At 41.3% G+C, this 13,047-nt stretch overlaps 1 protein-coding gene across 1 annotated transcript; it reads right to left on the reverse strand.

Moving 5' to 3' along the window:
• Positions 1 to 2,211: 2,211 nt before the first annotated feature.
• On the reverse strand, positions 2,212 to 3,102 carry LOC148092149 (GTPase IMAP family member 7-like). The gene has a single exon (XM_087821354.1). It carries the CDS (start codon positions 3,100 to 3,102, stop codon positions 2,212 to 2,214), a length of 891 nt encoding a protein of 296 aa, XP_087677480.1.
• Between the last annotated feature and the right edge of the window lie 9,945 nt (positions 3,103 to 13,047).

Genomic DNA, 13,047 nt, shown 5'->3' on the forward strand with positions numbered 1-13,047 from the left:
AGAGGGTGGGCTGTTCTGCAAGAACAGTGTATGTGAAACCCTCCTGCTAGCTTCCCTAGTCACAGGCTTCCTACCAGTTCTCTGTCTGAAAGAGTGTGGCCCCTCTTTCCTTTCCTCTCTTGATGCAGCTCTGATGTGATGGGAGTTTAGAGTCATGGGCCTGAGAGGAAACCGAGAAGAGGCCGTTGTGCGCAGTGTTAGGAGGGAAGTCGGAGGTCAGACAGACTTAGAATCGGATCCCCGCTCTGCCCAATACCTGTTAGCACCGTAGAGCTTTTATTCTTGTGTGTGTGTTTATTTTTTTTCTTTTTTCTAGTTTTCTAGTTTATTTTTAATGTTTCAATCTTTTTAAAATTTTAATTTTATGTAATGAATTTATTTATTTATTTATTGTTCAAAATATTAGAGATGTCTCCTTTTTTTCCCATTGATCCCGTCTACCCAGCACCCACTCCCCTCTCCAAGCCTTCACCACACTACTGTCTGTGTCCACGGGTCTTGCATATATGCGTACAAATTTTCTGGCTAATCTCTCCCACCTCCTCCCACCCCGTCCCACCTTCCCTCTGAGATTCTTCAGTCTGATCCATGCTTCCATGTCACTGAACCTGTGTTGTTCATGAGTTTATTAAGTTCTTTAGATTCCACACATAAGTGAGACCATGTGATCTTTGTCTTTCTCTGTCTGGCTTATTTCGCTTAGCATAGTATTCTCCAGGTCCCTCCATGCTGTCCCAAAGGATATGAAGTCCTTCTTCTTTACAGCTGCATAGTATTCCATGGTCTAAATATACCACAGCTTTTTTACCCACTCATCTACGGAAGGGCACTTGGCTGTTTCCAAATCTTAAATATTGTAAATTATGCTGCTAGGAACATAGGGGTGCAGATATTCTTTCTGATTAGTGTTTCAGGATTCTTGGAATATATCCTGTGGGGAGAATCTTAGGGGACAGTTTCAGTACAATATTCATCAGCTTTCCCGGTGCATTTTTAATATGCTGATGCATCAAAATAAGCATATAGAGGAGTTTTGGATTGTTCTTTGGTCTGGTTTACTTTTACCTTAGGTCTGTCTGGCTATAGTGGGATTTTGTGATATGTTCCCTGACTTCATCTGTCTCTGGGTTGAGCTGGCACAAACGGCATTAATTGGGTTTTTGTGTTCTGCTTCCCAGACCAGGGTGATTTAACCTATGTATTCTCTGGTTAGAGAGGAGGTGTAAACCCCCTGCTCGCAAGTGCCCTTGGTTGGGGAAGACAAGGTCTTGCTATTCACAAACTGGCTGCTACCTGCCCAAACTGATTGGCATTGTTGAATTTTTTATCTCAGTCTCCCCATTCCACTTGCTCAGGAACCTTCCTAGCTTCTCGCTATCCTGCCTCACAGGGACCACAGAACCATCTTGCTGGAGAAGCCTGCTGCTTCACTAACAAAGTGCTCAGAGACGTGGACTGAAATAATGTACATCACCAGTGGTGCTAACACAGGACGCAGGCAGGGTTTCTCATTTGAATTCTCTATGTAGTGTATGAGTGCCTGATTATGCCAATTTTGTAACTTCTTCTGTTTGTTGGCATTGTGGGTTTGGTGGGAAATGAGCTGGGAGGATGCTTCTGGTTAGCTATCACTATATAACAAACAATCCCAAAGACTAGTGGTTCAAAGCAATAACAATCATTTATTTTTCTCATGCATATGCAATCTGGGGGGTGGGGGGGAAGGTACAGTGGGGATGGATCGTCTTTGCTCTTTGTAGCGTGATCTGAGGTGGCCCAGTTGGCAGCTGGAGAATCTGCTTCCGTGTTTCCTCACTTGTGCAGCTGGCAAGTTAGCTCTGTTGGCAAATGAAAGACCATCCAGGGGAGTGGGCCAGTGACTTCCAGTCCTCTTCACCTGGTCTCTCGATGGGCAACTTGGGTTTCCTCCCAACATGGCCGCCAAGATCTAAGGGCACATACCCCAGAGAGCAAGGAGGCATTCTCCCTATCTCACTTTAGAAGTCACAGCCATCCACTATTTGTCAAAGCAGCCCCAAAGTCCATAGAATCTCAAGTAGGGGACACAGATCCCATAACTCAACAGAAGGAAAAACAAGCTAAGATTTCAAGAGCAATTGGTGGGACAGAAGATACTGCTATAGCCATCTTTGGAAAATACAATCAATCGCATTAAGACATCATTGTAGGTTAAGAAACAAAGAACTAACATCATTTCCAAATCTTTTGCCAGATATTTTCAAGGATCTTCTGAATCTTATTTACAAGATCTTCAAATATATTGATTTCAATTTCTTCCTTTCTTTTTTTAACATCTTTCTCGTAATTTTCCTTTAGGAATTTTTTCTTTTTCTTCATTTCTTGCTCTGATATTTTTTTCTGATTATATTCCTCTTCTACTAGTTTAATTTCCTTCTGTAATTCATCAGCACGTTCTTTCTTCCATTCCTCTAGTTGACGTTTCAGCTTTTCCTGTGTGTCCTTGTAGATGGCATCAGAGAAGTGAGCCCCTCCATTCTTCTGCAGCATTTCCTCTATCAGCTCCACCAGCTCCTGCACTTGAGCTTCCTTCACAGCCTTGCTTGCACTTGAGCTGTTATCGAAGGCACAGTAGCGGTCCCCACACTCCTTGATGATGTCTTGTAGTTTCGCTTCTGCCTGTGCTATATACTCATCCAGTGTCTGGTCCTCCAAATCATCTTTGCGAGTGAACAAGATGATCATGTGCTTCATGGCCGACTTCCCAAAGATCTCCTTGATGAATTCAACTGTTCTCTGCTCCTCCTCAGTGTAGCGGCCCAGACGCACAACCAGGATGATGGCATGAGGCCCAGGGCAGGAGGCAATGACACACCGGCTCATTTCCTTACAGGTGGTCAGCAGTTTCTCCTTGGTGTCAAAGAGCCCTGGGGTGTCCACAACAAGAAGTTTCTTCTCCATCCATTCCCGCGATGCTGCCTGACATTTCTTGGTAACAGCACCAGCAGCAATTTTAGATTCAAATTCCTTTCTCCCAAGGATGGTGTTTGCTGTCGCACTTTTCCCACTTCCGGTTTTTCCCACCAGAACAATTCTCAGGGTGTTGTCCTGAAGGCCATCCATGTTCTATCAAGAGGCTCTGGGGTGCGGGTACTCACAGGACCTTCGTGAAGGGAAGGAGAGGGGAATAGGGTCAACTTAGCTGGTGGGGATCATTCCCAACTCTCTTTTCTTTCTTATTTGCTCCCTGAAAATTTGTAGTGTACTGTTACTCATTTTGAACCCAGGAGGACAGAGAGATGACAAGTTCAATTACTATGGAAGAAATAATAAAGCTGAGTTTCCCACAAAAGAGTCCAAGGCTCAGGTGCTGTCCCAGGAGAACTCACTTCCACTTTCAAAGATCTGGTCATCTCCATGCTATGTGAGCTATCCCCAATCACATAAAAAAGAGGAAATATTTCAACTCTTTGGCTCAATCGAAAGTAATATTGATGTAAAGCTAACATAGATTTCACCAATAATTAAAGCTACAGATGTGTCTCATTTGGAAATGTTAATACAAAAATCCTAAATAAACCATTAGACACTAAAAATTAATACACCATGATAAAATGTGATTTATTTCAGTAATATTAGGATGGTTCAATGTGAGAAAATTCGCTGTTATATTCCATTAATAGATGAAGAGGAAAATTACCTAGATGAAGAAAAGACATTTGACTGAATTCAATCCTGACTCATGTTTAATGAATTTCATAAAATTGGAATTAATAGATACTTCTCTCACATGATTTTATATAACTATAAATTTGAAATTTTTGTCACCACTTTTCTTTTCCTGCAGGTGAGAAAGAGTGCATTATACAGTTAAATAGTGCGTTATAAAGTTAAAATAATGAATTATAAAGTTCATATGGATGGAAAAAAGAGAAAGTTATTTGGCACCATCAAAAAAACCCAAACACAACAACAGAAAACAAGGAGGGAGGACTGGCTCTCCCAGGAGCCAAGCACCGTAGTTTCTATGACTAAAGCAGTGTGATGTTGGTGCCGAAGAGAGAGGACAGTGGAACAAAACAGAAATTTCAGAAACAGACCAAATTAATCCTACCGTGTTCATTTAGATTCCATTCCATTGTGTTACAGTTACATTCAGGACGGCAGCATCTCACATCAATGGGGAGGAAGACGGACTAATAAGGCAGCTCTGGGGTAACTATAACCATATAGAAAAGGGTGAAGCTGCATTCATTGCCTCCTGCCAGTCAAATTCCAAATCGATGGAGTAGGCAAAACTTTTGGAAGAATTGAAATAGAGTGAATAAAAGGACTAATGAGTGTGGTTACATAAAAATCTCCCAGTTAACGCAAGACCAAGAAACCACACTCAACTTAAAGCACTAATGTCAAGCTGGGGGAAAAACATTTTCCAACTTACAACAAAGGGGTGAATTTTTCTGTTATACAAAGAAAATTAAAATGTACAGAAACAAAAGATCAACAACTCGATAGAAAATGGAGCAAGAGCTGCGAATAAACCTTCCAAGAAAAGGGAATTTAAATGTTCCTTGAATATATGAAAATACATTAACATACACCCTTAATAGAGAAAAAATCAAAACACAAAAAAACAATTAATAAAATAAATTGGTAAAAGGGCAAACGTTCGCTGGCAGAATCTGTTGGTAAAGGGGTGGGGGGAGCTGAGAAGGAAAACCAGTCCACACCCTACAGAGAAGTCAGCACTTCCTGCAAAAGTACATACAGATTTTCCCCTTAATTGTCAATACAAAATCTTAGGATTTATCCCTATAGTACACTGACCAAAAAAATACACATAATGCTACTTATTGCATCATTATTTTAATAACAAAGGACCAAAAAACTATCAAATGGCCATCAGCAGGGACTGGTTGGATAAACTAAGGTATAGTCACACAGTGAAGTGCTGTCCAGCTGTGAAAAGGGATGAGATGTGTCTGTCTAGACCGGTGTGGAGAGATCTCCAGGATACGTCATCAGGTGTAAAAACATGTAGAGGTTACCTACCATTTCTCTCGGAGGAAGGAACATTAACTACATGTATAAAATATAATCAACATATATTTCATATATATGAAAAGGCAATAGCAGGATACTCTGCAACTAAACCGACAATAAGGTACTTGTATGGGGATGGGAGAAGCAGGATGGAAGGGCCAGGGACATAAGCGGGAAACTGTACATCTTGTATACACTTCGATTTCATAAATTTGATCTTGAAACCATGTTGGTAGTTTACATAATTATACAACAAAAGTTATGTTTTAAGATACTAGAATCAAAATGAAATGAAACAAATCTAATTGTATTTTGTGTGGTGGATGAACCACATAAAGAATTCGTCCAAGAGCCTTGAAAATGCAGTAAGTTCATTGTCCATCTCCAGTGGGATATAACTTAAAACCAAAAAACAACTAAATCCAAAACCTGAAAAAAAATCTTAAATTGTCTTCAGAAATTCTATTCATAGTTGTGAGTGTGTGTGTGTGTGTGTGTGTGTGTGTGTGTGGCTTTGAAGTCCGTTGAAAACGCATAGAGAAAATGATGGGCCCAGTGACAATGAGGACCCTTAGTGCCAGCAGTGTGGTCTTCAAGTACCATTTCCCACCAAAAAAATATGGCTCAAAGGAGAAAGTACTGATTCTAGGTCTAGGCACGAAATGTTTGAGTGGAGTCTACACTCTCTTGTCAACTACAAAGCCAGGATGCCCTCAAAAGTCACTAGGACCTTATCAGAAAGTCTTAAGAGCCAACTTCAAGAAAATCCAACTGGACAAAGATGAAATAATCTGACCATCGATAACAATGCCAATGACGCAAAACGTATCAAATAGGTTGAAAACCATGAGCACATAGCAATGCCATCTTCTTCAAAGTAGTCAGTTGCTCCCTCGGAGTCTGAGAGAAGGGCATCTCCTTGTTCTGAACACTGACACAGGGAAAGAATCGAGTACTCGTCTTTCTTATACAACTGCACCTTGTGGAAACGAGAGGATGTTTGAGGGGAACTTCCTTTTAACATGACTATTCCACCTACTACTACGTGAAAGAATCACAGAATTTGAGTATTATCATTTGTGACCCTTAATGAAATGAAGGCAATCATCAATGTTGATTAATGACACAGAAAGAGAGACAACCACATACTCTGTGCCTTCTCATGGAAGGTGACAGCGGCATCTATGAAGTGTTCCCACCAAAAATTAGTAAAAGCTGAGTAGGATGAAGCCTCTCCTTAAATATAACTTCACACACAACCCTGGAACTAGAAGAGCCGATCCAGTTCCGTAGACAGAAGACTTCGTCTTTGTCACATAGAGAAATTTCCCAGAGAGAAACAGGGAAGCTTGGAAACCTACATATTAAGTTAAATGTAAGAGAAATCAAACAATTGTGACTATTGAGTCATATTTGGATCTGACTCCAAGAAATATTTTTAAAAATATGTCTTTATTGATTTCAGAGAGAGGAAGAGAGAAGGAGAGAGAGAGCTAGAAACATCAATGATGAGAGAGTCATTGATCGGCTGCCTCCTGCACGCCCCCGCCTGGGGATAGAGCCTGCAGCCCGGGCATGTGCCCTGACCGGGAACCGAACCCCAATCACCTGGATCCTAGGTCGACGCTCAACCGCTGAGCCAAGCCCGGCCTGGCAGCAATTTTTAAACTATGAGACAATCAGGGAAACCTGAATGCAACTGGTAATTTTTAAAAATTCGACTTGCTTATTGAAGTCTGATTATCAATATTTTTAAAAAGGTTTTAAATACATATTGATGAACTGAAATAATATTTGAGATTTGCTTCAAAATAATGTGGGTGGGTGGCGAGTGGTGAAACAAGATTGACATCCATTGATAATGTTTGAAGCTGGTCAAGGTACATGGAAGTTCCTTGTACTATTCCCTTTATCTATGAATAAGTTAAAAATTTCCCATAATAAAATTTAACGTGCACACGTTATCACCACCACTGAACACTGTATAATAAACACCCTAATAAATATTATGTACATGATCTCATTTACTCCAAAATTCCCGGGAACAAAGTTAATTTTATTTTTCTAACTTTTTAAACAAGGACATTGATGTGGCTGGAAAAGGCTGCATCATTTGCCCAGGGTCACAGTGCTAACAGGTTCTGGACGGAGCAGGGATCCAATTCTAAGTCTGTCTGACCTACGCCTTCCCTCCTAACGCTGCACACCATGGCCTCTTCTCGGTTTCCTCTCAGGCCCATGACTCTAAACTCCCATCACATCACAGCTGCATCAACACAGGGCAGGGAAGAGGGGCCACACTCCTTGCAGACAGAGAACTGGCAGGGAGCCTGTGACTAGGGAAGCTAGCAGGAGGGTTTCACATACACTGTTCCTGCAGAGCAGCCCACCCTCTCCCCACAGCACCCTCCTCACCTCATGTGTCACTTTACTGGGGACACATCTCGTCTCTGCTGAACAATGGAAAGGATTCAGCAAACTGCAGCCTAGGTTTCCTCTGCCCTTAGGGACATGGGCAACCCCTGGAGTCCCCACACTCCCTGGGATCATGCTTCTATTTCAGTAAAAGGAGGGAGTTAGAGTGGGTGGTCTCTAAACCACCCGTGTGGTCTCTAACAGCCCGGCCGGGCGTGGTTCAGTGGTTGAGCATCAGCCTAGGATCCAAGAGGTTGAGGTTCGATTCCCGGTCAGGGCACATGCCTGGTTGCGGGCTCGATCAATAACTCTCTCATCATTGATGTTTCTGTCTCTCTCTCTCTCCCTCTCCTTTCCTCTCTCTGAAATCAATAAAGATATATTTTTTAAAAACAACCAACAAACCAGCTCTAACACCTGCCTTGGGGATACTAACTTCCACTCCAGGGAAAAGGAAGGCTCATCAGGCAGTTCTCAATGTCTGTCCCAACAGCAAGTGCATGAAGGGGCACCAGTCAGTACACGTGTCCTGCAAATAGGAGACGTGTGGCATTGTGCTAATAACACTCCTGACTCCCTCGACTATCCTCCATACTAGCCTCCGACAGCACCCTCCCCACCTGGCACTGTGCTGCTGGCACAGTCCCTGGTCCCTACTCAGACCATAACCCACACCCTGCACCCCCTGGACCTCCCGCCATCACAGCTTTACTAACTGGGGCCGATTCTCAGCCATACTCACCTTCTTTTGGACCAGTTGGTGAGTTCTCAAGATCTCTCCAAGAAGACCTTAGAGCTGGTGCTTTTAACTGTGAGGATAAAGTGTGCCCTCTGGACCCATTAAACCAGGAAGCTGAGATTGGGAAGAGCCAGAGGAGAAACATTGCCTTCATGAGATAGCAATATTGTCCCTTATTTTGTGGGGGCCTCCGTTTTGCCAAGTTGAAACCCTTTCCTCCATGTACCCAATCTCACACCCAAATTTCCAAAACTATATTCAGTATTTTGGCTTATATTGGTGGATCCACAAGGCCCTTATTAAATGACCTGAATCTTGCCCAGAGAGTGAGGCACTGTGCCTGTCAATTTCCAGGGTGCAGTGGGAGCCTGTGGGGTGATTCTGGAAGAAGGAAGTCTGGCATGTGACTTGGTGGATCTTCAGGTGCTCCCTGGTCATTGTACAATATGAGTTTTGAGTCTAGTATTTCAGGAAGCTCTGAAGTTACTCCTTCAGAAATTAGGACTTAGGTACAAAGCCAAAGGGGTCTAGACCATTGGGAGCCAAAGTAAAAGGAAGAAGAAAAGGCCTGTAAAAGACTTCAAGTGAACACACAGCCTGTTTTTTTTTTTTTTCCTATGGTTCCTGCAAGGTTGAAAATCTGCATGACCTGACAAGTAAACATGCACCTGGGGAGTAGATGCAACTTTCCCTCCCAGCTTTCCCACCTTCTCCCAGGCCAGGCCCAGGCAGAGGCAGCTTATCCTAGATTCACCAGTGGATGCATCCAACAGGCTTTGGAAATTGTATTCAAGTAAGTGGCGCAGGCTGTCAAAGCTCTCACGATGGACAAGATGTTCTAGTTGTCTGTTGCATCACTGTAAAACACTGAGTTTTTTAATTATACATTTTGGTTCAATAGATTGAGAAATTGGATTAGTCCATGCTCCCTTCCTGACTCCTTTTCCAAAGTATCTTATCCCCCTTCTAAAACCCCACACAGCTGCTTAGAAAACCCCTGAATTCCAGCTATTTCATGACGCCAGAGACAGAAGAAGAGGCTGCTTAGGACAGGAACCAGGAAAGAATTCAGAGGCTGTTGGGTCCATCTGGTCTTTTCAGTCAGTTGCCCTCTTTCTGGGATTTTCAGTTTGGTTTGTACAGCTTCTGCTGTTTTTCCCTTTTGGTTTTAGTTAGAAATCTCTTGCTTCATTCCAATCCCCCCATAAAGATATGTTCTTAACTGCTTTGTTATAACTGGCAAATTCTGTAAATACATCCTTAACAAGGAACTAAGATACAACTCCCATGTGTATCTCAGCATATCACAGGACCGTTAAACTGTTTTGTTCTTCATAGTCCCCTCCATTTCCAAGGAATGAGTTACAGGGTTACTTATTGTACAGGGTTACAATTCAGTTGTTCGTAGGAAAGTATGGCTCCTCCCTCAGCCACAGTGCTCTCCTGCCTCACACCCAGCTTACTCATCACTTAAAGTTGTGGTCACAGCACAGGCCAGAAAGGCTGGGTTACAGGGCCCACATCCCCTTACTTGTACCTGCTGAAGTGTTCAGAGGACTGAGAGGAGAAGGCTGGGCCAAGAAGAAACCTCACCATGGATATCACACTGAACTATGCTCAGGGTTTAGTTCAGATCCTTCCTAGGCTGGTGCTGGCCTGAGGATGAAGTGGAGGAGTTTCCTGTGTCTCCAAACCCTCAGCAGTTCCTGAGCAGGCACAACACTGAGCACTTTGACCCTGACCTGAGCCAAACGAAATAAACTCTTCTCTCTGTTGGGACTGGTGCTCATGGACGGTGGCATCTTTCAAATTCAAACAATGACATTTTCAAAGCTTCACTGGTGAATAAACAGCTGAGCAGCCTCATTGTTGTTGTTTTTTAAAAAATTTATCTTCAGTGTTGAAAGTAATAAAATGTTCCCTTTTCCTCCTCGTTGATTCCTGTCGTTCCCCCCCCCCCCCCCAGGCGTACACCTCCCCCCAGGCCTTCATCACACTATTGTCTGTTCTTAGGTTAATTTCTCCCCACCCTCCCACGCACCCCTGCCTTCCCTCTTAGATTCTTCAGTCTTTTTCTTGCTTCTGTGTCTCTGGATCTAATTTATTTATTGGTGTATTTTTATTCATTAGATTCCACATGTGAGCAAGATCATGTGATACTTGTCTTTCTCTGACTGGTTTATTTCCCTTAGCATAATATTCTCTGGGTCCCACCATGCTGTCTCAAAGGGTAAGGGATCCTTCATTTTTACAGCTGCCTAGTAGTCCATGGTCTCAATGCCCAAGAAGATGTTTGATATGGATTTCACTCACTCTTCCTGAACTTGTAGAGACTTGTTTTGTGTCCTAACATGTGGTCTATCTTTGAGAATGTCCCATGTGCACTTGAGGAGAATGCATATGGTGCAACTTTGGGGTGAAATATTCTGTAAATGTCAGTTAAATCCATCTGATCTTGTGTGTCATTTAGAATCACTGTTTCCTTGTTGATTTTGGTCTGGAAGATCTATCCAGTAAAGTCAGTGGGTTGTTAATGTCCTCTGCTATGACAGTATTGCTGTTGACCTCAATCCAATAACCTAATGTTCCACATTAAGGCAGTGATTAAGGCAGCAAACTAAACCTACAGCAATCACAAGAAGAATACAATAAAGAGTAGGTGGAAATCAATAAACTAGAAATAGAAAAAATATAAGATACTAACCAAACCAAAATTAGTTCACTGAAAATATCAACAAATTGATAAATATTTAGCTAGTTTGACCAAAACCATATGGAGCCCTCTCCTGGGAGCTCAGTGGATTCGAGCACTACAAAGGTTATGGGTTTGATTCCTGGTCAGGAGACAGACAACTATCAACCAATGAATGCATGAACATGGAGAACAACAAATTGTTGCTTCTCTCTCTCCCTTCCTCCCTCTAAAAAAAAAAAATCAATAAAATATTTTAAAAACCCAGATCTGGCAATATATTAAAATGATCATACGCCATGACCAAGTGGGATTTATTCCAGGGATGTAAGGCTGGTATAATATTCACAAATCAGTAAACGTGATACATCACATAAACAAATTGAAAATCAAAAATCACATGATCATATCAACAGATGCAGAAGAAGCATTTGACAAAATCCAACACCCATTTTTGATAAAAACTCTCAGTAAAGTGGGAATAGAGGCATCATACCTAAACATAATAAAGGACATATATGACAAACCTACATCCAACATCATAATCAATGGGCAAAAATAAAACAATTTCACCTAAGAACAGGAACAAGACAGGGGTATCCTCTTTCACTACTCTTATTCAACATAGTACTGGAAGTCCTTGCCACAGCGATCAGACAAGAAGAAAACATAAAAGGCAACCAAATTGGAAAGTAGGAAGGAAAACTGTCATTATTCATAGTGGACATGATATTTTATATGGAGAACCGTAAAGACTCCACCAAAGGACTACTAGATTTAATAAATGAATTTGGCAAGGTAGCAGGATAGGAAATGAACATCCGGAAATTAGTGGCATTTTTATGCACCAATAATGAACTCTCAGAAAGAGAAACTAAAAAACAATCCCATTTACCATTGCAACAAAAAAACTAAGATACTTAGGAATAAACATCCAAGGAGGTAAAAGACCTCTACTAGGAAAATTACAGAATGATGAAAAAGAGACAGAGGAGGATATAAACAAGTGGAAGAAAATACCGTGTTTATGGATTGGAAGAATTATCCTCATTAAAATGTCCATACTACCCAAAGCAATCTATAAATTCAATGCAATCCCTATTAAAATACCAATGGCATATTTCACAGATCTAGAACTAATACTCCAAAAATTTATATGGAACCAAAAAAGATCTCGAATAGCTTCAGCAATCTTGAGAAAGAAAAGCAAATTTAGAGGGATCACAATATCACATATCAAGTTATACTACAAAGCCACTGTAATCAACACAGCCGACCACTGGCACAAGAACAGGCATATTGATCAATGGAACAAACAGTGAACCCAGAAATTGACCCAAGCCTCTCAGGACAAAGAAGCCAAGCCACATAGTTGTCGTCAGAATTTTCCTGGAATACTCATAAAAATGATAAATTTCTAAAGTTATTGAGGTTCCCTACCCAAAAATGTCTTGAGGTTCTTTCTTTGCCATCTCCCAGGAAAGCAACCTTCGTTCTGACCTGGAAAGACTGCCATGGACCATGTAAATAATCAAGGTACCAGGCGGTTTTTCCAAGGGGTTTTATCAGCTTCCATAGTCAATCTTAATGTTGTTGTTGTTGTTGTTTAAAATGTAACAGATGTCCCTTTTTCTCCCCAACGACCCGTTCCACCCCAAATCTTAATTCTTTAAAGCTTTCTGGTGACATTCAGAGTCTAGGCATGTCTCTCTCATATATGACATTGCAGTCAAAGGCTCAGTTAATAAAAAGTTTCCACTCATGACCTGTTATAAAGAGAACAGATTCTTATTGGATTCATGCAAACAGACATGTTGTTAAGAAAGTAATAATAGTCACGCAATAAGAGTTTTCAAATTCTGGAGGAATCAAGTAGGGAGAAGAACACAAATTCTTTGATATTACTTATCAAGGTATAATCCACCAAATTGCTCTAAAAATCAAGTTTCCTTACATCTGGAAAGGAACAAAAAGATTTAAAAATCAGTAATATTTTGAACAAAGTCGTAAAAATTATAATTATACTCAGTTCATTCCGTTCCATAATCAATTTTTATTGAGCCTGATTATTTCATGGTGAGATCTTAGGAACAGTTGTTTCTAACCTTACCAATTCAATTATGAGCAGTCAATCAATTCTCTATATGTCAATGTTTAAATAGAAATGTGTAAATCCTAG

The sequence above is a fragment of the Miniopterus natalensis genome, chromosome 10, assembly GCF_054644295.1.
Source record: "Miniopterus natalensis isolate mMinNat1 chromosome 10, mMinNat1.hap1, whole genome shotgun sequence".
NCBI lineage: Eukaryota > Metazoa > Chordata > Mammalia > Chiroptera > Miniopteridae > Miniopterus > Miniopterus natalensis.

Coding starts and splice junctions, on each gene's coding strand:
- LOC148092149 (XM_087821354.1), bottom strand. CDS start 3,102: ATGGATGGCCTTCAGGACAACACCCTGAGAATTGTTCTGGTGGGAAAA.